The sequence below is a fragment of the Semicossyphus pulcher genome, unplaced genomic scaffold (genome assembly GCF_022749685.1).
Source record: "Semicossyphus pulcher isolate SPU_LCO1_2020_fin unplaced genomic scaffold, fSemPul1.0.p SCAF_14, whole genome shotgun sequence".
Lineage (NCBI taxonomy): Eukaryota > Metazoa > Chordata > Actinopteri > Labriformes > Labridae > Semicossyphus > Semicossyphus pulcher.
The window spans coordinates 2,670,575-2,695,593 of record NW_027211648.1 but is presented as its reverse complement, the minus strand read 5'-3'; the positions used below and the strand labels follow the sequence as shown (position 1 = coordinate 2,695,593).

At 42.6% G+C, this 25,019-nt stretch overlaps 1 protein-coding gene across 12 annotated transcripts in view; it reads right to left on the bottom strand.

Annotated features, from left to right (window-relative positions):
• Positions 1-25,019, bottom strand: part of slc8a3 (solute carrier family 8 member 3) — a 113,507-nt gene that overhangs the window by 32,582 nt on the left and 55,906 nt on the right. For 6 of the 12 annotated variants that reach the window (XM_069661457.1, XM_069661456.1, XM_069661460.1 and 3 more), the window contains exon 2: positions 7,950-8,056. In XM_069661457.1, the coding sequence (XP_069517558.1) occupies positions 7,950-8,056 (107 nt within the window). Of the gene's footprint in view, positions 1-587; positions 612-1,737; positions 1,764-3,466; positions 3,488-7,928; positions 8,057-25,019 lie in introns of all 12 variants that reach the window. The other 6 variants (XM_069661462.1, XM_069661459.1, XM_069661467.1 and 3 more) reach the window with 6 other exon arrangements.

Below are 25,019 nucleotides of genomic sequence, written 5' to 3'. Positions count from 1 at the left end.
TACTGCCATCACATACAACACAGTGTGAGATCTCTGCTGTACATCAATGACGACGTTGCTGTTGCACTTTTTGCAGTGTCATCTGAAGGTCCTGCACTTCCCTCCTCCACCATCCGTCCTCACATCTTCTGATTATTGTCGACACTTCAGAGCAGCTCACTTTGTCGTCTCTTACTCTTTTTCCCTCAATCTGTCCATTCTTATCTTTTTTTTTTCCTTCAGCTAAAACGTTTGTACTTCAGACTTCGCCATGACAACTTTCAGCCTCAGGAAGAAGACTCTCCGATTCAGACATTTTGGATCTTAAAGGTCAGGTTTGGTGAGGGGTTTTCTGACCTTACAAGAAATCTGACTCAGAGGTCTAAGTCAGTAACTCCTGTAGTGCCATAACAAGATTTTCCAGTGCAGGAACTTTCCCCAGGGACAAGAGACCTTTGGAGCAAGTCCATCGCCCGTCCACGGTCTGAATTAAGACCCAGGGACATCATTTTATCCCCCCAAAATCCCTGCTTGTTAGAGAAGCACTGTCTAAAAGTTCAGAAACTTTTGGGGTGCGGTTTAAGCGCTGAACATTTCTGATGGTTTACTGCTCAAAGCATTTAGCAGACCGGCTCAGCAGCATGTGCTTTGACCTTCTGGATCATAGCCTGTATAAAAAGATGGACGACATGACAGCTCCCTTAAAGTGAAGCCAAACCCTCTCTATCACCCCCTGCTGACTGGCTACAGTATAGCTCATAAAGCCCGCCTCCTCCATGTTAACAGATGGGACATGAGTCAAAGTATAAAATCAAAATACACGTCAAATACATTTTTCTCAAACATAGTTTCTGTCATTATAGTTAGTTCTTATCATGCTGATTTATGTCCAAGTGTTCATTTTTCTGACTAGTTTACTTTTAATTAGTTATTTGATGCTATAAAAAGGGGGCGTGGCATCATGATTGACAGCTCCGTTGACAAATCCGGCTCCTGCAGCCTATCTGTTTCGGATTAGCAGAGTAGAGGAGGAACCGCGAGAGGAGACGTAACTAACACTAACACTACAGTCATTGAACTTTCCATAAGCGTGAATATCTGCTTCAGACCGACACAAGAAGCTGTTCTGCTGCAGACTGAGCCCACCTGAGGGCTCCAACACGGCGGCGCCACAAGGTGTGTTTTGGGTAGAGGAAAGGGCGGGACGTTAATACACACACACAAACTCATTTTTATACACCTTTTAAAACTTGACCTACAAATAAGAGCGGGCTGCACCTGATGGGTGTTCAGCTGAGTCGCCTGGGTCGAGGGAAGTGTAGGTCTCCAACCAAGTCTAATGCAACATGGAGGCAGTAGGTTACAGGCTTGCTAACCTTGGCTAACTATAAGAGACAAGTCTGGTTTAGTGTAGCCGGGTAACAAGTTAGGGACATATAAATGCAGATAACAATCCCATCGTAGATGTCGTCTCTATTTTCCACCTCCAATCTTCTTCTCAAGTTGCTGGTCGAACTGTAAACAGAGATAACAAAGGTAATCTTGGCCTCAACGTCCCTTATTTGTTATTCAGATACATCCTGGCTAAACTTGAAGCCTTCAAAGTTTGGTTGTTGTCTAAAGAGTTGTCTTTATAATCATCAGATGCAACCCAGTATCTTGGGAGATTGGCTACATGCTAAAACCAAGCGCTAATGGTGCAGTCCCGTGTTGTCTGTGGGCTGAATCTATCGTGCAAAATGATATAAAAAAATGAACAAACGTGAAACCTGATTCTGGCTCTGCTGCGCTGTGTTGCAGCAGCAGTATTAGAGCAGTGTCTCTCCTTGCCACCTCACGAGAGGTGCTAATGGTATTGACCACTTCAGTGTAAGTTAGAGAAGGGCATCGCTGCAGCCGGCGGTAAACAACTCCACACTGACAGGTCAGGGTGACTGTCGGTCTGATTGCTTTCATTACTCACACACTGTCCGAGTCCGAGTCAGACCTGCCAGCTCAGGACTCGCTCACACCTGCCAGATCTGCAATCAGCATCCAGAGTCTGAACCACTCTACAAAAGCTGCAGCGAGTGATGTAACTGTGAGTAATAATAGAAAGATCAAGTTAAAAGGAGATACGACTGTTATTTTTGTGATCATCTATTATAGAGAATAATCGGTAAAGAAACAAGAGTTTTTGTCTCAAAGTCTCAGCTGCAGAGGAAAATGGAGCGAGGCTGTTGCATATGAAAAAAGCCAAAATAAAACTAAGGCTCTCATAGAATATTCATCGACTCTGCTGCTCCACTCCGGCTTTAATAAGGAGGAAAACAAACCCAATCAGCCCCACATCAGCGGTTATGAACAACAGTATAATCGCCACATTATATATGAAAAGTGAGAAATTATCATATCACTCACATCACTGCCATCCGGCAGCAGAAAATGTGTAACACTCCGTTAAACTCGGCCTTGTGTTTTCTCTAATTTTGCATCAAAGTGAATTTCATCAGCACGAGCACATTCATAAAAGATGATCCTGCATGAGGAATAAGACACAAAAGCTTTTTCATTACCTCCTCATCATATACGGATCAAACATTTATTACCTCTGATCAAACATTCATTACCTCCCGCATTAAAAAAGGAAGCATCTCGTATTACTCATCGTCAACACCGGCTGCACTTTCATTAGCAGCAGTTGTGTCGTAATCTTTCAAAGATTACAATGAGAAACATTTTAATCAGTTAGTGCAGAAAGAACACACAGGGCAGAGGTAAAGCACTATGTTACACTGCATGATGACTACCTCGAAAAGTTTTGAATCATCAGCTGAGAGGAACAAAGTGGACAGGCGCTTTTTAGGTCAAATCTCTGCACTTTTTTTTTTAGCTGCGTCATTGTGCACAGAGAACTTCAGGAGCGACTGCATGACACTCTTTGTAGCCTACCTAGTAAACTAGAAAAGACAGAGGTTTTAAACTGTTCTTTAAAAACAAAAAGACCAGGTGATTAAAACTGGTGAAAAACACTGAATTAAGCAGTTTTTAGCTAACAGGATGTCAGAAAGGCTGCGAGCTAAGCTGCTGCTAGCTTGTACTAAGGTTTGTTTTTACCAGTAGATGAATTATCCGCAGGTCTCCTTCTCTTCAAAACAAACAGCCCACTGGTGAAACACTTTATCAAGCAGTTGCACGTTAAAATCAGTGTTTCTGCGCCGCTCTACAGCGAACACATAACGCTGTGAGCTAAGCTGCTAGCTTGTAAGAGGTGCTTAGCTTGGTTTTAGATTAAGATTACTTCAGTGGTCACAGTTCAAGAGTTTTTTGACGGTTGCTGAATTATCCTCAGAGGTCTCCTTCTCTTCAAAACAAGCTGACCTGATGATTAAAACTGGTCAAACACTTTATCAAGCAGTTGCACGTTAAAATCTGTGTTTCTGCGCCGCTCCACAGCAAACACAAAATGACAGTAGGGGCTTTTAGCTGAGCTGAGCTTTAGCTGAGCTGCTGGCTTGTTTCTTGGAGCCTCGGTTTATTTAAGTAAATGTTCTTTCAGAAATCATTCAAGGTTTTTAACAGCCGAAACAAGTGAAGAGGTTTCCTCCTCCTTCCTCCATTAAAACTACTTAAAACACCGAATAAAGCAATTCTTCTTCACCTAACAGGATGTGCAGAGGGCTGTGAGCTGAGCTGCTGCTAGCTTGTACAAGGTGTTTACCTTAATTTTAAGATTACTTCAGTGGCAATGGTTCCACAGTTTTTAAAACTAAAACTGGTAAAACACTTTATCAAGCAGTTACACTTTAAAATCAGTGTATCTGCACCACTCCACAGCGAACACAGGACGCTAGGAGGGGCTGCGAGCTGAGCTGCTGCTAGCTTGTTTCTAGGAGCCTGGGTTGATTTTAGGTCAAGATTCTTTCAGTGTTTAAAAAGGTTTCAAGGTCACAACAGGAGATGAAATATCTGCAGAGGTTTCCTCCTCTTTAAAACAAACTGACCGGGTGATTAAAACTACTTAAAACACTGAATAAAGCAGTTCTTCTTCAGCTAACAGGATGTGTGGAGGGCTGCGAGCTGAGCTGCTGCTAGCTTGTACTAGATGTAGCTGCTGTTAGCATGTACATGTTGCCTAGCTGGGTTTCACATTACGATTACTTCAGTTGCCACGCTTCAGGAGTTTTTTACTTGTTGCTGAATTATCTTGTGGTCATCTCTCCAGAACAAACAGCCCTGGTTATTAAAACAGGTATACAAACACTGAATGAATCAGTTTGCTGTTAAGTCTCTCCATCTCTTTTCTTGAGCTAACAGGATGCCTCGTTAGGAGTTCTTTATTGTTCATCGTTTTCAAGGGTTTTAATTTAATTCGTAATTGCAGGTGTGCTTTTGGACCTCACTTTAACAAAGATCCAAACACAGTCCTCAACTTCTGTTTTGACTGTTTTTCTTCATCTAAATTTGTTTCCTTTTCTTTAGATTTGCACATTTTTAAGTTTCAACGTTTAAAGTCGTTGATGTTTTCTTTGTTTTTCCGGCCACATCTTACAAGTAGATATGTGGGAATGAATGAACAGTGCTCAATGAGGATGTTAATCAGTACATTGTGAATGCATTTATGTAGAAATGTGTGATTTGCATAAGATTTTAAATTACATGCATCTAGCTCCTTTTCAGAGACATTCAAATGCAGGACTTGAATACGTTTATAGTACAAACAGCCAAAATGAGACGTGTGTGTGTGTGTGTGTGTGTGTGAGACAGACAGTGTGTGTGTGTTTGTTTGTAAAACCTGCACCAGCACAGACAGGGAATAAAAATAAACGTAGAATCATCCGGAGCTGTAGGAGTGTTTGGAGCCGTCAGTCACACAGACCTGCATAGTAACTGCTGAGAACACAGGCAGCCAGCGCCTCTCAGACAGCGCTGCCAGACCCAATAACCTAAACATAATGAGCTGTAGTGTTCGGAGGCTACAGCCAAGCGTTACATTCTGCACCTCGCGCACCAGCTTGTGAGCCTCTCCCGTCCGTCCCCCGGCCCTCAGCGCGGTTAGATAACACTGCGTTAGATAACGCTGCGTGAATCTTAAGAAACATGCCTGTTGGCTTCGTTCTGCAGACTTTACCAACCACAAGCTGCACACAAGACAACAAACTAAACTTGTGATGAAAACTTGCTCTGATCCTCATTCTTCTACGTCACAGTTATTTTTATATTCACCTTGCTGTAACATAAAAGCCTGAAGACAAGCTTGTTGTGCAGAGGAACACAATCTCGCAGTGACTAACAGGCCCCTGCTGACAAATCACTGAACTCAATATGAACTGCACGCGAGATATTAGGTCCGTACACGACTCTGGATTTTGTCAAACTAATCAGATTCTAGTGTTAAATACAAAGTTTGCACTATTTTTCAGTTCAGCGTCACAAAAAAACTCTATTTTAGCCGACACAAGTCTCAAGTTTTACCTATACGACTCACATTTATCACACTTTTACATGAGAGATGCCTTATTTCTTGTGTTTAAAGCAATTTGTCGTCACTGCTTTTAACTATTTTATTAAACCAGGTGAAGAGCGGTCAGGGAGACCCCATTTTGAACCTGAATCTGCCTTGTTCAGTGTTTTTACCAGTTTCAATTCCTGAGGGAAGAGAATATGTAGCTGTTCTGGTGTCTCTGTGTTGTTTTTCATTACGTGCTAAAAATATACTGATACTGTTACGTCTTTGAATTGTTGTTTGTGCAAATGTGTCATGTAGGCTACTAATGCTCAGTCACGGTTTGAACGCTGCTTGTTGTTACGCTAAAACAGGACGAGAGGAAGTCACCGGCCCCCTGAAACGGCTCGTCATCGGTTGTTTGGAGGTCCCGTAAAAATTCGGTGTATAAGATGCACTTTTAATACATTTCTTTTTTCAACACTCTGAAATGCAGAGAGAGGTATTTTACCCAGACGATGGCGTTATTAAGTGGTGACGTCACACTTCCGCAGTAAACTGTGTCCGGGTCCAAGCCGCTACCATGTCATTTATTCACAATATGGCGCAGTCCTGTTTTCCTCACTGTTTTAAACGAGGAAAACTAACTTGATTGTTGCTAACACTTCGTCACGGACATGTGCCGTCATGATCGCCAGTGCAGCCGCCATCCTCACAACAATCAACCTTACCGTAGGCTGAGCTCAACTACCGCAGCTGTAGCTATCAGGACTTCAAACTCGACGTGGTGAAAACAGTTGGTCGGCTGTAATTTGTGTGTGTTTTGAATTTGTTTCAAATGAAAATAAATTGAAAAAGTGTTAAAATAACTTGAAAACACGTTTATTAATAAACATATTACGGTGCAATTTATTTTCCGGATTTTACGGTATTTCAGGTTTAGGGTAGGTGATTTCATGAGTTTCTAGTTTAGTTCTGTTTTTTTCTTGTATTTCGTTGTTCATTATTGTTTTACCTTGTCACTTTGTCTCTTGTCATGAGTTCTAATCGTTTAGTTTATTCTGTGTTCTTGTCCTGATTGTTTCACCTGCCCCTTGATTGTCTCACCTGTGTCTGATTAGCCTCACCTCCTAAGTGTATTTAGTCTTTGTGCTCCCCCGTCTCTGTGCTGGTTCATTGTCTTTGTCGTGTCACCTGTGGACTTTTGTCATCCTTGTGGATTTCCCCTGTTCCCTCGTGGCTCCCCGTTGTTGTGTGTTTCCAGTTTTTCCTTTGGACTATGAGACTTTTTGTTCTGCCATTTGGTTTTCCGTTTTGTCTTTTGTTGGATACTGGATTTTGTTTTTGCATTTTTGCCTTTTGTTAATCAAATCATGTATCTAAGTCTGCACCTGGGTCCTTTACCATTTTATTTTTACCCAAACCGTGACTGATGTTAAGCAAGAAAAAATAATATGCAAAGAGGTCATGAAACCTGTGTCTGTGTCCCGCAAAGCAACACAACTAACTTGTTGAAGCAGCTGAAAAACAGACAGCCCAAAGTGCAGCATGGTGAGTCTACGAAGGCCGTGAGGAAGAACGAGCTGCTCGTCGTCCTCGTCCAGCGTTAAGTCAAACGTCCAGGACGGAGACGCTGTACAGGTAACATCTTCTTCACCCAACTTCCAAAAACACTCCGACATTACCCATGATGCACCAAATTCATGTCAACAGTTTTAGTTTGATGCAAAATGTGTACGCTGGAATGTAGCACAAAATCGAACTGAAAGAGTTGCTCTGTTTATTTAAACGTGAAAGTACAAAAAAATTGTCCCTAAAATGATTAAATAATCGTGATTAATAATCGAGATCTCAATATCGATCAAAATAATCATGATGATCATTTTGGCCCTACTTCAGACCCACCTTTACACCACAAACACCATGTGCATTTTCACTGCTGAAGAAGACGAGGACAACTTTGTCGTCGGTGTGACAGCTAACCGTTAGCATACTGACAGTTCCACAGATATTTGGTGAGACACAGGAAACCCAGCGTGAAACCGGGACAATGATAGTGACGTCTAATCATGTAAGGGTTAGCCCTTCAAGATACCAGAATATCAGAAGAAGAGCTTGTTCCATAAAAAAGTCCTGAGAGTTATAAAGTCTAAAAGTAGAAAATACATATTTTCACAGACACTATTTGCTTGTATTTCTAACCAATAGCTGCTCTTTCTTCAGGTAAAATTTGTCTTTATAACTTTCAGCATAGCGATTATAAACTCAAGCAGCTCTGTGAGTCTGTTTTTATGCAGATGATGTTGTGTTATCTGTGACTGTCATTACGATGGGGATGGAGTGTTTGTGTGGAGCTCTGCAGGTAAAGTATGAAAGCATGGAGAGCATAAACAGGGGTGTAGAAGTAGAAGGAGGCAGGGGGTGATTAAGCAGCGGGGTCATGTAAAGGTAAGAGAAAGAGGAGACAAGAGGCCAGCGTGGAGAGAGACAGCGAGAGGAAAGACAACGTGTGAGAGCGAGAGACAGAGAAAAGAAAAAGCTTCACCTTTCTGCAGACTCATGTCAACCATGCGCGGCTCGGCCAGCTCCAGGAAGAAGTTCTTGTTTTTCTCGTACTCCTCATCGTCAATAATTTTCACGAGAACAACTTTGCTGCAAGAGGGAGGAGAAAAGAAAAGAAGGAAAGGAGGAGGAAGGGGGTGTGAAAGGGAGAGAAGAAGAAGAAGAGAAAGGTTAATTTGTGATGGAGGGAAACAGGAAGTGCGCTGTAAGTAGGATTAATAATCAGCATGAAGAAAGGTTAGGAGGTGAAAGGTCAGCCGACTGTCCGTCACCGGCTGCACTCAGTCAGCTGATTGGCTGCCACGGGCGTCAGGACGTCCACATTTATTACGGCGTCTGATACGAGCGGAGCTGAGGAGCAGCGGGAGGAGAGAAGAACACAATGAAGCGAAAACAGCAGCATGTAATCAATCAGGCTGCAAAACGTGTAAACGCACGTTTCACAAGGGCAGGAAAGGTGAGTGAACGATAAATGAAAGAAACTGTCGCTATCTGAATCGATTTTTATGGCTCCATGTTTCAGTCAGAACACTTTTCAATGAGACGGCTGGCTGGACACTGTGCTGCGAGGACTCCCCCCTCCCTCGCCCGCCTCCCCCCCCCCCCCGGCTCTCTAGAAAGAGAAGAGAGGAGCAGCCAGTTTATTCCTCCGGTTTGAGGAGAACACCCCTTTAATGAAGTCAAACGTCCTGAAGGGCGAGGCGGCGCGTGACATCATCTCACAGAAAACAGCTCAATATGGCAGCTCGGCCCCGGCGGCGCTCTCGCCACTGATCGCCCTAATTGATCTTTTTAAAGAGTTATTGACGAGTGCAGCAGTTAAGTGGTCAGCAGGTTCCCAGATGTCTGCGTGCCTCGCCGTGTCACAGCGGGAGGAAACGCTTTGAAGGATTCAATTCGTGCTCAAGCGAAAGAAAGCGAACAATGTTTGAGACGAGTCATCACACCCACTGCAGTCGGCAAAAAACAAGTTTATTTAGCGTTTAACAAGCTGGATGGTGGAGAAGAAATGACTTCTTAACTCTGACTACTTAAAATGTGATTTGAAGATATTTTTCTTCACATTTCGATGAGTCAAAACTGATTTAAATATAATTTATATTCTTTTTAAGACATCTGTAATTGCTTTTCCCTTTTCAGACATCACCAGTTTGATAACCTGTTTGATCATTTTGAAATGTGGCCAAAAATAACATAACCATCTTTATGGATGCACATTTTAACCGTATTTTGACTTGTGAATTTATAGAAAGCCTTTTTAAGTTTCTGAAAATGTAAATTTAAGATATATATGCAGCCCAATTCTGTTCTGACTTGTTAAAAAAAGAAAATGTACATTTCTTATTCTCATTTTGCTGTTATATGTAAAAATGATTTTCACGCGTCCTCCATCCTCAACCATCAATCAAAATCAAGAAGGGGCGGGGCTTCACATATCAACTTTGTCAACAACAATGGCGGAGAAGCTAATTCTTTTGTTTTTTCGAGGGTACGATTTCCAGGTGTAGAGCTGCTGCTAACGCTAGGTCACAATTCCTTTACATTGTTTTAATGTTTTCTTTGTAAAATTCCCTTGCACTAACAACATTTATATATCTTAACGTCTTCAAAGATCAGGCCGGTAACAATCAAACAGTTTATGCTGAAACTTAAGCACTTGAATTATAACTCGTCAGTTATAATTTACCTTAGTTTACCTTTGAACTCCCAGAATTCTTTTCTCTCGGGTCCCAGAATAAACTCATCAGTTAAACTTATTCTCTAATTAGTTCCCACAACTTTTCTCTAAATGGGCTAAATAGAATTACATGTAAACTAAGTGACATCATAGATATGTTGTCTTGTCCATTACTGTATGTAAAGAATAATCATAGATATCTGTGAGTTTGACTAAAAGTCAGTGGTAGAAGTTTAAATTACATTACAGATATCTGTTGAACATTTCTGAACTGTAGATATCTTTATGCACAATTGCTTTTAGTTAGAATGACATTATGGACATGATGGCGTGTCATTCTTTAATGTCTGAAATTGCTCTTATGCTGCTGCTTAAATATGAACAGTCGTCCATACATTCAGTCCTCAGACATGATTCCCTGCCAGCAGCAGACACGTCAACATCTGCCGACAGCCGAGCAGCTCGCCCTGAAATAAGGATGACACACTTTATTATGTGCCTGCCGTCTCCTGGGAAAACTCTTTCCCCCTCTTCATCCGAGCAAAAATACAGTTTATACACGTTATTCAGGAGGTGTATCGGGAAAGCAGGAGTTCGGCTAATAAGATAAGTGGCACGGCAGCATGTATTATAGATATCTGCTCATGTTTCATGTATCGAGTCCAAAAGCAGCTCGCTCCCTGACATCCTGTAGCCGTACCTCCTGCACCGTGACATACAGCTCGGATTGTCAGTGCACTCACACAATTTCACACACATGGAAAGGCACAAACTCAAACAGCACACATCATGTATATAAAGGTATTAATCCGAGCATCTGTAGGGGAATTAAAACGTCTATTGCTGCTGTAAAGCAAAAAGCTAAATCCCCTTCTCTGGCTGGTGTGCATGTATTTCTGGCTGTGAATCCTTCCTGCCGAGGGGGGAGTGTACTATCTGAGATCCTGTTAGCACACGACACACAGCAGAACAATCCACCTCTCTCTCTCTCTCTCTCTCTTTCTTCTCCCACGGGCAGGGCTTTCCTCAGATTGCTGGGCGAGATGTCTGCAGTGCTGCTGCAGCCGCCGCCTGGAAAAGCGCCCGGCTCTTCACATGGAAGGAGAAGAGGAAGCACTGGAGTCTAGTGGACAAGTGGGATCTGGCAAACACACATGGCCCGGCTGCAGTGAGGAGCAGCACTCTCGCCCGACATGCATGTGAAACCAACAGATTTAGCCCCACGTGACTGCTGTAACACAATGCACGCATGCAAATATCTAAAAGCCGTACACTTGGCGGCATGGCTGATTAACCTGCTAGAGGGCCTACAGGAGAAAAAGAGCTCCTCCCCCCAGCTCATTCTCCTCTCTGTCCAATGTGTCCTGATTTTTAATGCTAGCATTTCATAAAACACAGGAATTCAGAAATATGCAACAGATAAGAAAGAAACTGATGAAGGTTTTAATCTCTACGGGGCAACACAACAAGAGAAACATGATGGTGGAGGTAGCAAACATATAATACTCAACATATAGCAAACTGTATAAAAGTAGTGAACATAGCCACAACGTGTCTCCAGCTCTCTCGTTGCACAAAAATGAAGCCTAAATCCCCCCCAGAGCGGGCGCTGCCATCTTGCACATTTGTATCCAGAACGTGTGCAGTAGAGATCGGCTGGTGGAGCCACAGTGTCGACCTCCCGTCCCCAACACACACCTCTACCTTGTGTCCTTCCCTTGTCGGAGCCCTCAGGTGGACTCAGTCTGCAGCAGAACAGCTTCTTGTGTCGGTCTGAAGCAGATATTCACGCTGATGGAAAGTTGAATGACTGTAGTGTTTGTGTTAGTAACGTCTCCTCTCGCCATTCCTCCTCTACTCTGCTGCTCGGGAACAGAGCGCTGCAGGAGCCCCATTTGTCAACAGAGCTGTCATTCATGAGGCCACGCCCCCTTTTTATGGCATCAAATAACTAATTAAAAGTAAACCTGTCAGAAAAATGAACACTTGGACATAAATCAGCGATAAGAACTAACTATAGTGACAGAAACCATGTTTGATAAAAATGTATTTGACGTGTATTTTGATTTTATAGTTTGACTCATGTCCCATCTGTTAACATGGAGGAGGCGGGCTTTATGAGCTATACTGCAGCCAGTCAGCAGGGGGCGATAGAGAGGGTTTGGCATCACTTATAGGGATCTGTCATGTCGGCCATCTTTTTATACAGTATATAGTAGTCACCCATGGTTTTCTGCACCACCACTTTGAATCCTTTAGATTTAATCTGTCGCCATCTTGCATTTGTAACCAGACATGACCATATATGGACATCCCTCTCTTACAATGTCATTGCTTTTTTCTTCAAACAGGACAAAAATGACCACACCAAACTGACACAAGTATACATCCTTTTCAGCACAATTTAACAATACTGCTCATAAACTGTTTGTAATCATACACATACACGCCAAACACAGCAACACACATATTAAGCTACATTTGCTATCCCGACATCTAGCATCAGCCGCTGTAGAAGCTGTAAAAAGCCACTCTGAGTGAATCAGGTGTGTGTGTGTGTGTGTGTGTGTGGAGTGATAGGGATACAATCAAACACCTGCTGTGCACACAAACACAAATCACAGTGCAGTGTTTACAGGGCCTCTCCTGCTGCCTGGTTCAGTGGGTGCTGCTGTAATATGAATGGTTTCACTGTGGCGTGTCGACAGGGTGTGACAGCGTGCGGCAGATGGCGTCCTCACACACTCACACTGATTCACACGCATGCTCACACTACACTGCACTGTTTTTATTTACACTGTCTTCATCTTTTACCTTGTGTCTGAGCTGCTGTGGTATTGGTTCTGGGGTGTAACAAACACTTTGAGGGCAAAACATGAAGAAAGGCACCACACCTGTGTGAGAGCGCCAGAGAAGGGAACTGTCGAAGAGTTACAAACGCAGTCGGATAATCGGTTGTTTTAGCAAAGCTAGCTAAGATTAACGATGGATCTACTGGCAGAAATGGAATATAATATCCAAGTCCCTAGGAGGAGTTCGTTAAAGTAAGCACCCTGTAAATCACCATTAATAGGCCTTATTTTGAAATGAAATGGCTGACATCCTGTTGGGTTTTTGGTATGGGTGCAGGAGTCTTAACATGGTAAATATGCGTACCAAATGTAATATATGTAGGTGAAAAAAACCTCTATGTGGAGCCTTTTTTGAAATGTTCTAGGGGGCGCTGTGGAGCCATTTCGCCGACCTCATGGCAGAGGCACATAAAATACCAAATTGTTTGCCAGACATGAAGTGTGTGCAAAATTTGTGAGTTTTTGGGCATGTTTCAGCCTCCAAAAATGTGATTCTTTTGGAGAAAGAAAGAAAGAAAATATTCCAATAGGGTCCTTGCACCAGATTTGGGCCCTAATTAAAAATCACTGTGTTTTTGTTACCTTTGAAAAGGCTCCACAGAGGGAGCAGGTCCTCTTTGACAGTACCCGCTATGTTGTATGCCTATGATTCTACGAGACTGCCTGAACCAAAAATACGCCCATACAAGTTGTCTGTGAAACAGCATATACTACCCACGTTCACATTTCTAGTTACACAATGACTTGTATTGGCCATAGCAGTTAATACTGAAGGAAAATCAGAGTCAGGTGACGTAAAAAAAAAAGCCAAAAACCTGCGATGACTTCTTTACTGTTCTGTTTGTAACGTCACGTGCGTAACATAACCAATATTCTTCATGGCACTAATGTAACCAGCTGGGAGATAGATGGGTTAAACAAAGACAAAACTGTCACCCGGGAGTCTTGAGTTTGAGTCAAGAACCTAGTCAGGAACCTAACCTGTGTGTATGGAATGTAACTAATGGAGGTAGCTTAACAAGTAATGTGTTCTAAAAAAGAGTTTTGGCGCCTAAACCAAACCAAACTGCACCTTTTTCATGAGGATTTAAGGTTGTTTTTCTCACCATGTGAGGAGCATGAACTTAGGAAACGTTCTTATTAGAAGGTAACAACAAACAACCTATAACAGACGACTGTACAGTAGCCCAGAACGGACACTTTCCCTGCACGCTTTGAGGGGAAGGGGAGCGGTTATCAGTCGTTTGCGATCTGCAATCTCGCTACTTAATGCCACAAAACACTCCTAACTAAGTAAAGCCAGAAAGTTATTAGCCTAGCTTAGCATAAAGACTGAGCTTGTGTTGCATTTTCTGAGAACCAAGTCACGTAAACTTGTACAGAGAAGTTGTTGCATTCCTTCTTTGCTCTCACATCAGATAGAAAAATTCATTTGAGGCTGTAAAATCCAAATATATATAATTCGACACAATAAGCAAACACAAGGTGGGAAATTTAATCTTTGTATCTCTTTTTTGCTGTATAGGAATCCAGTACACTACAGAAAAATCCTACAAGATCTAACCTATAGGAAAGTCTGATGAAGTCAAAAGGCTGTCAATCATCTCACCAGTGTTCTCCTCTGTTAAATTAAATTACACTAATGTGTCAAAATTAATGTGATAATGATTTATTGACGCTAACATGCTAGACATAGCACTCCTCCAGTTGAGTATGAGTGTGGGAAGTGCCGCTGGGTAATGACAGGCGATTAGAGGGTTCACACCTCCGCTGCACTGGGCTGCCTGCAGCCGGCGGCCTCTGCCTTCCCCAAGTTCAGAGTAGACGGAGGAGGGGGAAGAAGAGATAAAAACAGTGAAGGGAGTGAGACATGAACGTGGAGGAGGTGCAATGAGCAAGAGAGAGATGGAGAGTGTCTCTGTTCTGCGGCCAAAAAACACACTGCGGCTGAAATTTGCTTTAGCTGCCCGCCTCCTCGCCATATTCCAATTCCTCTTCTTCGACAGCAGATTTACCGTCTTGGTCTGCTCTTTGGCTTTCAGTCCACAAACACTAAATAATGCTGTGCCACCGCTAGGAGTGTGAAACCACTGTGGTGGAGTAACACATCAGAGGAAGTGATATGCAATATGTGTGATATCCAATCTCCACTTCATATTTCTTCTCCTCTGTTAGTGCAGGGTGACCCTAAAATCGCTCAGCTTTTACTCTGCAGAAACTTTACTTTTTGTGAGCCTTTTCATCGAAACTATAGTAAGACTGCTCACAAATAGTGGACCAAAGTTAGTCAATGAGATAAGTCTAAGCTGACTTCCAAGATCTAACTGAATCAGCCTAAAGAAAACACAATAACCAACTACTACTAGTTAGCTAGTTAGCATCTCAGAGTCAGGCTAAAAGCGACTAAATCAGCCTAAAGAACAAGCAGTCTCACAACTACACTAGCTTGTAAGTAGCTACTAGCCAGACCAAAACTAACTGTTCGGCCAAAAGTAGCATTAGTCTTCCAACTATGTTAGCAAGTTAGTAGCTAGCAGCCAGGCGAAATCTAAGTGAATCAGACAAACCAAGATTCCTAACTACATTAGCTAACAAGTGATGAGTCCGGCTAAAGCTGCCTTGATCAGCCTAAAGTAACCATCTGTGTCCCAAATATGTTTGTTCGTTATCAGCTAAAAGCCAGGATATAAATCTAACTGAAACAGCCTAATGACACCAGCAGTCTCAGAACTAGGTTAGCTAGTTAGCAGCGACTAGCCAAACCAAAGATAACTGATCTGCCTAAAGAAATCTCCCGACTATGTAAGCTAGTAAGCTGCTACAAGCAAGGCTAAAGCTTACTGAATCATCCTAAAGAAACCAGCCGTCTCTGAGTTAGCTAGTTAGCAGCTACAAGGAAGGCTAAAGCTTACTGAATCAGCCTGAAGAAACGAGCAGTCTCACAAGTGAGTTAGCTAGTTAGCAGCTACGGGCAAGGCTAAAGCTTACTGAATCAGCCTAAAGAAACCAGCAGTCTCACAATTGAGTTAGCTAGTTAGCAGATACGGGCAAGGCTAAAGCCAACTGAATCAAATGTTTCGTTAGCATTGTCGTTAACAGGCAGCTCGCTTTGTGCATGCGATTCTGACATTGATATATTAAAGGCTTATTATTGTGGTTTGGTATTTCTCTGTAATCTAGAACAGTATGTTACTTATAACATTAATTTTCGAACCTGAAACTTTTTCTGAAGCCCCCAAAAATTATTTATTTAGATGATTTAGTTAAAGACATAAACGTGCAATGACTAGTTGGCCAATAGCTTTAAATTATGGGTGCTAGTTGAATAGGAAACCTTAAGTTAGTCGCAGACCTGAAAGGAAGACTCGTGCACTTAAGGCTCGAGCGGAAGTAGCAGCTAAAAGCGCTGCAATTAAATATGACCTGTTTCTTTGTAGAAAACAACTTCTGCCACCGACCTAGGCCATGGGCTTTTTGGTTTGAACTCGACACAGCCGTTCCAGTTTCTATTAAAACTTTCATCTGCCTCCATCCCCTCTTTCCTTAATCTAGTGAGTACTTTTCACCCTCACGCAAGACTGCATTTAACCAAAGCTGAAGCATGTGTGGGGGCGACTGGAGCATGGTTTTTAAAAAGCACACATTACTTTCACTTCACTGCAGTGTGAAGGGCTTAATGGTGGGAGCATGACGAGGAGTTCTGTTCCTAAAAAGTTTAAGTAGAAAACATAATCAGCACCTTGCTAGAAGTAAACCTGAACAGAGGCCAGGAAATTAATTATAGAGCAGAAAACGTGACATGAAGCAATAGTGAGAATCATCAAAAAACCACTCAATCTCCTACACTATTTCAGCCTAGTCAGATCATGACAACGCCTACACTCAAATCTCAAATAAAGTCAAGCCAATAAAGACGAGAACAGGACATGGGGAAAAAAAAGGCCCCATTGCCTCGTGGGAAATCAGTGCCTTAATTAAGCAGGCCTGGTTTCTGTCACCAAGCGCAGGGATTATGTGCCTCGCTCATTATAGTCCTGATTATTGCTTTTCCCCAGCAATCACAGGAAAAAAGCCAGTAAACACGTTTGTCAATGATTTTTTGCCAATCTGAAGACAAACGCACATCAGATTTAATATTACACACCCACAAGGCCGCCCGCCATCCCCTCACCCTCATCTCCCTTTTCTCCACATCTAAATTATTTCTTTTTATCCAGTGAGGCAAACAGTTTTAAACAAACTGGACCAACGGACAAAGAGCTTTTACAAACAAGTAAGTAAAATCCTCATCAAGATGGCGACCGACCTGCTGGCGTCAGACATCAATATCACATAAACAGGAGTGAGTCACGCAATCGCACAAAACTCAACCTCTTGGCCGCTTTTTTTCCCAGCCAAGCTCAAGCCAGATGCAATAAATGTGACTGCAAGTTGTTTAAGGCAAAAGCATGTCAGTTAGTTCAGCGGCGCCAGATGCTGTTTGAATAAAACATGTCCGCCAAAAGGGAGTCCCAGTTTGGACACTCGACCCCGACAGAGAGAGCAGGAGATTAAGCACCATGATTACAAATTTAGTACTTGTTCAACATATTCTCATACAAGGGTTTTGTATGATATATGACAAATGATGCACCATTTTCAGTGTGTAATCCTTCCAATGTCCAAGCTAGGTTTTGTTTTACTTCTCTAAAAAGGCATCCATTAGCATCTGTTTAAAACTATTTTGCTGCTTGGTTAGGTCTCTTTATCTGTTTCAAGCAGCCCTCAAAAATATTTTTAAAGTACCATCTAGGGTCCGTTTAAAGGCATGCTTTAGCACACTGTGTGAAGTTACCTATTAGCATCTGTTTTTAAGGTACCCATTTAGCCCCCGCTATAAGCCTCCCTTTAGCATCCGTTTCAAGGAACCCTGAAGTATGTCTTTTAAAGTACTCTCTGGCATCTGTTTTAAGGCACCATTTTAACATCTGTTTCACGCTATCCTTAAGCATCTTTTTAAAGTACTCTCTGTTTTGAAGTCACCCATTAGCTTCTGTTCCAAGTTGGCTTGTAGCGTCTGTGTGAAGTTACCTTTTAGCATCTCTTTAAAGGTACTATATAGCCCCTTATTTAAGCTACCCTGAGGCATCGTTATAAAGTACCCTTTAGCACCTTTTTAAGGTACTCTTTAATGTATGTTTGAAGACACCCTTCAGCTTCTGTTTCAAGTTAGCCTGTAACTTCTGTTTTCATGTACCCTTTAACCTATGTTTAAAGGCACCCATTAGCATCTGTTTCAAGGTACGCTTCAGCATATCGTTTAAAGTACTCTCTAGCTTCTGTTTTGAAGACACACTTTAGCTTCTCAAGTTAGCCTCTGTGTGAAGTTACCTTTTAGCATCTGTTTCAAGCTACCCTGAAGTATGTCTTTTAAAGTACTCTCTGGCATCTGTTTTAAGGCACCCTTTAGCATCTATTTTAAAGTACCCCTGATGTCTGTTTTGGAGACACCCTTTAGCCTCTGTTTCAAGTTAGCCTGTAGCTTCTGTGTGAAGTTACCTTTTAGCATCTCTTTAAAGGTACTATTTCGTCTCTTATTCAAGCTACCCTGACGCATCGCTATAAAGTACCCTTTAGCACCTTTTTAAGGTACCCTTTAATGTTCGTTTGAAGACACCCTTAAGCTTCTGTTTCAAGATACGCTTCAGCATATCGTTTAAAGTACTCTCTAGCTTCTGTTTTGAAGACACCCTTTAGCTTCTCAAGTTAGCCTCTGTTTCAAGCTACCCTCTAGCATCTTTCTAAACTGCCCTTTAGCATATTTTCTAGGTAGGCTTCCCTCTAACGTCTGTTTGAAGATACCAGTTAGCATCTGTTTAGTTAGCTTTTGGCATCTGTGTGAACTTACCTTTTAGCATTTAGTGTACACTTTAGTGTCTGTATCAAGGTTCCCTAAAGCATATCTTTTAAAGTACCCTCTTGCGTCTGTTTTAAGGCACCCTTAAACATCTGTTTCTTGTTAGCTAGCACTGTTTAGCTAACGGTCCCCTTTAGCATTTGTTTTAAGGTGGCATCAGTTTCCTTTTCTTTCTAACACACAAACCTGAAATGCGCTCTTTCATTAGATTTATGAACAAACACTACTTGGTTTAGAAAAGGAAGCACAAGTTTATCATATGAACTCAAAGTTAATTTTTGTTTCACACTGTGCTCAAACCCCGACCCCCTCTGTGAAAGTCCTCCATTGCTGCCAACCACTGGTCCAAGTGGACTATATCTGTCTTTCTACTACGTCACATCCCTCCGCCTCAGGTTAAACCTCCAAATTAGGTCATGATTATGTGGGTTATACAGATTACAGTGCTTTAATTCCTACATGTATGAGAACGAACAGTGAATGAGAACAGTCTGACTTGTTATGTTCAATCACACTGAGGCTGGGGGGCGTCCTTGTACTCCAACAGGCAATCTTTCATCCCGAGGACTTATTTTGGCGATCATCCTCCCTGCTGAAGTGTCCTTGAGCAGCTCATGAAGGGTGCGATCACATTGGAACCAGTTTTAGAAGCAGGGTTTTTTTTTGAAGAAGGAAAGATTGATTTGTGAGCTGTTTGTCCACCAGCGTTTAAAAAATGGAATCAATTCACAATCACTCTTCTTTTTCAGCGACTGTTTGATCAGATCAGGCGACAGATGGAACTTTTGGTGATTTAGAAATAATAAAAATGATAAATAGACTGATGTTAATGATGATTAATCAGTGACATTAACATTAATTTAACTAAATAACAGGCATTCTCTTCATGACTTCACAAAGTGCAGTTACTGAGGCGGAACGAGACAACATGAACACACAGTTGATTTAGAGCCACGCTGCACATTTCTTCTAACTCTCTGACACAAATTGGTGTTTAGTAAGAAGAATCGAATTGACGTAGAACATAAATAGTTTGTGCTACGATTATTTAATGTTTAATTGTTGTAATCACACACATAAATATGATGAGGCTCTCTGTGAGGCTGAGTGTTTAGGAAGTTAAACGACCAAACTACTTTTTATAAAAATATGAGGTTGATTTGTTGTTTCTACTTTTATTTACAATGTCTTAAAGCTGTTGACTTAATCATTAATCCAAATGCTAAACCTTCTCTGGTTTCAGCTCCTCTAATCTAAGGATTTTCTGCCTCCCACGAGTGAGGGTAAAATGGACCGTGAGATTGACAGACGGGTCGGTGCAGCGTCAGCGGTAATGCGGACGTTGTACCGGACCGTTGTGGTGAAGAGGGAGCCGAGCCTGAAGGCAAAGCTCTCAATTTACCAGTCGAGCTACGTTCCAACCCTCACCTGTGGTCATGAGCTTTAGGTAGTGACCGAAAGAATGACATACAAGCGACCAAAGTTTCCTCTTCAGGGTGTCTGGGCTCGGCCTTAGAGATCGGGTAAGGAGCTCAGACATCCGGAGGGAGCTTGGAGTAGAGCTGCTGCTCCTTTGTGTTGAAAGGAGCCAGTTGAGGTGGTTCAGGCATTTGATTAGGATGCCTCCTAGGCGCCTCCCTTTGGAGGACACATCCTGGGCACGTCCAGCTGGGAGGGGTAGACCCAGAGGAACGCCTTCAGGAGAAGTTAGAAAGCGTTGCAAGGGAGAAGGACATCTGGGCTAACTTGCTTCGCCTGCTGCCACCGCGATCCGACCCCAGATAAGCAGAAGAAAATGGATGGGTGGATTAAACAGAAAAGATGGTACGTTAAACACCCTATTGTGTATGTTGCGCTATGCAAGCGACAGGGTTGAAACATACATTGTTGCTGGCTAAAAAAACTCTGATTTATTGTCACCGAGCACTGAAACTGGGTGTAAATCATGAGGTGCAGAATCGTCCAATATTAAAGTAATTTATGGGACATGTATTTGTTTAGCACCTTTTAACAATGAGGCAATTCAAAGAGCTCTATGTAAGGTATTACAGGCATCTTTGGAAACTGATCACCACATCTGACTTTTATCTTACACCCTAACTGATAGTGAAAATAATCAGTCGTGCAGCTCCACATTGAATGCTACTCATGGTTCACTGCTCTTGGGTTCATTCTGCCTGTTTTTGCTCCAAAAAGTCTCCATGAATAAAGTCGTCTGGCCTCAGAGAAACCACCTCGTCCACTATTATTTGCTCTCAAAGAAACGCAGCGTGTTCAGCCTTCAGCCTGAGCGCGCAACCTCTAAATCCCTACGAGCTACAAGGACACACAGGTGTAGTTGACTCTGGCTGAAGGTGAAGGGTCGTGGCAACAGAGCAATCAATAAAATATATGACTTTGCGGTATCAGTTAGAGGACAGACACGGTGTGACGGTGGTCTCATCAGGGCTCAGAGAAGTGCACACAGTCTTTACTCAAGTAGAAGTACTGACTGGACTTTGCTGCAGTGAAAGTTTGAAGTCCAGGCTCTGACATGTCCTCGCAGTATGAAGTGAAAACCGCCGGCCGTTTCTGTGCAAAGCTGACTGAACCTCGCGACTTATTTGGGACAACATTTAACTAAAATGATTAGAACTTGGCCAGTGCGGTGGTGGCAGTCCAAAGACATGCTCGTTGGTGACTCTAAATTGCCCGTAGGTGTGAGTGTGAAAGGTTGTCTGTCTCTGTGTGTCAGCCCTGTGATTGACTGGCGATCGGTCCAGGGTGTAAGCCCGCTTCTCGCCCAATGACAGCCGAGATCGACCATGGCCCCCTTTGCGACCCTGACCAGGCTCTTGTCTGTTTCATCTTTTACGTCCTTTAGGTTATTTTACGTCTGTAATGCCTGATCTGATAGATCAGATTTTGAGACTTAAAAAATCACAACAGTTAAAACAGTAAACAGTAGAGTAGAAAGTAAATATATTCGTGTTAAAATTTAGAGGGTAAAAGTAAAAAAGTTACTAGAAAAATAAAGACTAAAAGTTTTTCTGTTACAATCCTGTCAGGTTATAATACACACATAAACACACAGATGTGGAGGTGCAGCCTGGCAGTGAGGAGCTTCTGTAACTCATGAGGAGAGCTCAGGGCGAGGACCCGGCCAGGTTTATTAATACCGCCGCTGAAAGGAATCATGGGTAGTCACGAAGCTGGACGAGGAGTCACATTATCCGAATACCGCGGCAGGACTGCAGCTGTCCCTCCTCGGCCCTCTCACCTCCTGCACCACAACCTGCATCCATCTCCGTGGGAACAGCATTCAGTGCACCTATAGCGGGCAGCCGCTCACATTACAGCGTGTGTGAGATTTAAGAGCGGAGGAGGGAGATCGAATGTGCCCCTCGGTGACACGAAACCCTCCTGCCCCTCATCCCCGATCCAATCGATCTCTCACACTCTCAGGTCGAGGGCTCGAATATCTAAGGCACCTGGCCCCCTCCCCATTTGCTGCTCTCGCTCTCGCTCTCACTCAAGGATACAAAACCTCTTTCTCCAGCAGCAACCTCCGGTGTTGAAAAATGAAGCCAGTGTGGAAGTGCAAAAAAAGGGCAGTTCCTCGAGTGTCCACTTGAGGCTGTCTGCAAAAGTGAGTCAACCCCAGAGACTGAATAAAAAGATGGTCGACATGACAGCTCCCTAAAAGTGAACCCAAATCCTCTCTGTCACCCCCTGCTGACTGGCTGCAGTATAGCTCATAAAGCCCGCCTCCTCCATGTTAACAGATGGGACATGTGTCAAACTATAAAATCAAAATACACGTCAAATACATTTTTCTCAAACATGGTTTCTGTCAGTTCTCATCATGCTGATTTACGTCCAAGGGTTCATTTTTCTGACAAGTTTACTTTTAATGAGTTATTTGATGCTACAAAAATTATGATTGACAGCTCTGTTGACAGATTTCGGCTCCTGCAGCCGATCAGTTCCGGATTAGCAAAGTGGAGGACGAACAGCGAGAGGAGACGTAACTAAAACAATCACTACAGTCATTGAAGTTTCCATACCAACACAGAGAAGCTGTTCTGCTGTTAAACACGCCGGCGTGCGGGATCCTTGCTGTTTTTGTGGTAAGTTAAGTGTGTGTTTGGGTTAGCGGAAGTGGCTACGGCGGCGCCACCTGCCAATCTCTACTGCGCAGACTCTGGCTCCAAATGACGTCACCATCGCAAGATGGCAGCGCCTATCACAGGGAGCAGATGGAGACGCGGCGTCCGTCTATATATACAGTCATTGGTCAGTCCCCACAGAGCTCCATGCAGCAGAAATAAACCTGGTCCAAAAGACTGTTTTGGTCTCTACAGCTCATGTCTTTACTGTACGGGGAGAATATTTATATAACTCACCTGTTTAAATTATATTAAGCCTCAATTTCAGGGGCGGGGTTACTTGAGTGACAGGTGGATGCTGTTGGCCTCTCGGCTGTGTTTGTGTTTTTGGAGGCCTTTAGGGATTTTTTGATGCTAAAAGAAGTCAAATCATCTGTCGCGCTGTGTGATTTATGGAACTATGAGGCCGTCCAAGAAGTCTGTGCTCCAGTTTTTTAGGTGAGTAATATTGAATTTATACAGTCTGTGGTTCTCCCTGCGTCACATGACCACTCTCCTTTTTAACCCATTCATTTCCATCCGTTGAGCTAAACGGCACAATGAAAACGTCCCTGCAAGGACTTAAGTGTCCTAAAAGGTTTACCTCCGTCTGCTGACGCAAAGTCTATTACTTCATCTGACACACACACACACACACATGTACACACACACACACACGCACACACACACACACACACACACACACACACACACACACACACACACACACACAGAGCAGCTGATGCAGGTGGAAGAAGAGGCGAGCAGGAGATCACCCATGTGGCAGCTCACTTCCTGTGTCCTGTCAGATTACACAGCGCTCCTCCAGCCCTTAAACCCATTGTCCAAACACGCCAATAACACCAGAGAAAGGACACACATATGGCGCCTTTGTGCTGCAACTGTAACTCTCTCCTTTTACGACAGGGACATCCGTCTCGCCACAAAGACGGAGAACACAGAGAGCAACAAAGGGAAGCTGAGGATAAAGCTGCTCGGCCCCGCGGAGCTGTCACCTGCAGTCATGAGACCGTGTCCTGATGCGTGTGAGCAGAAAACGTGTTTTACAGGCTTCACAACACACAACTGCCATGCAATTTTGTTTTATTTGAATCATCTCTTATGATCAATTTATATTTAGGTCATCATTTAGGTCATCTATACGTCAAACAGGAGGATTTTATGCTTTTTGCTGAACGTCAACGGCATTTGTTTTTTAGATCTTTTGACTGTGAAGCGCAAAACAATCTGAAGTAGCCACAATTGGCTCTTGGAAATTGTGAAGAGCAAAATATTCGATGCACTTTTGTTGATAAAAAACAAACTGCCGATTTTAAAAACGCAGCTTTAAAAGGTTCCTTGCAGAGTTTTTTGCACATAAATATTCCACCATGCAGGAACACGACAACAAAAGGCAGGAAAGAAGAAGAAGATGGCCAGCTGGTAAACATGCTGCATTTAGTGTTGAGTGCAAAGATACACACTTCAAAGAATACCTTTAGTTTAGATTTTAAATAACACTATATAAAAAGGAAGACATCAAAGAGCAAGACCTTCATTTACAGATTATTTTGATTATCTATAAAAATAATCCAGAAAAACAAACTGAAGAAATATTTTGCATAAAATATGCGGCAGAAATCTTTTTCGTGCATTTATACAAATATACATACATGATATTTCCTGGGACTTGAAATATGAATCATAACAATAATTTAATTTAACTTTCTTGAACATTTTGTCCGTAAGTAGAAAGAAACGTTGACTCAAGAGGTGCAGCGATGAATCGATTAGTCGATCCACAGAAAAACAATAAAATCAAAACATTCGGTTCAAACTTGTCACAGAAGAATTTTATTTGCAACATGTAAAAGAAAATTGTAGAAAGAAATGATTTTTTTGTATTTACTGTTATTTTATGGACAAAACGATCATTTGAATTTTAATTTGTTGGATATTCCACAATGTTAAAATAGAAACTCAACATAATGTGCTTTGTAGCAAACGTCTCCCATCTGAAATGAAATAGTTTGAATCACACAATAAAAACTGTTTTCTATTCAGCGTGAACAAGGCCGGAGGAAGAATTTTGGACAGAAAGCAGAGAAACAGAGAGCTCAGAGAAAGCAGGAATACTAAAGACATGAGGGACGTGGCTGAGAATGAAATGTACTTTCTGGAGAGGAAAGAGGCTGCCATGATCCAAACAGAGCGGCCCCGCTATGAGGGGAGGAGGAGGAGGAGGTTTCACTTGTCATGCACCCTTGCAACACTGTCTCCATAAAAACATACCGACTGCCAGAGCTGAAGGAGAAAAAGACAAAAGGAGAAGATAAAACAGGGAGAGGACACTGAAAGGTAAGGGAGAGGAAAACACAGACAGCCATGCTCCATATTTTCGGAGCCAAGAGCAGAGAGGAGGGAAAAGTGAGCTGTATTTTTTTGGATGTCTGGAGCGAGCCCAAAGGTCCTCCTCTACAAGGACACAACGCAATAAAAC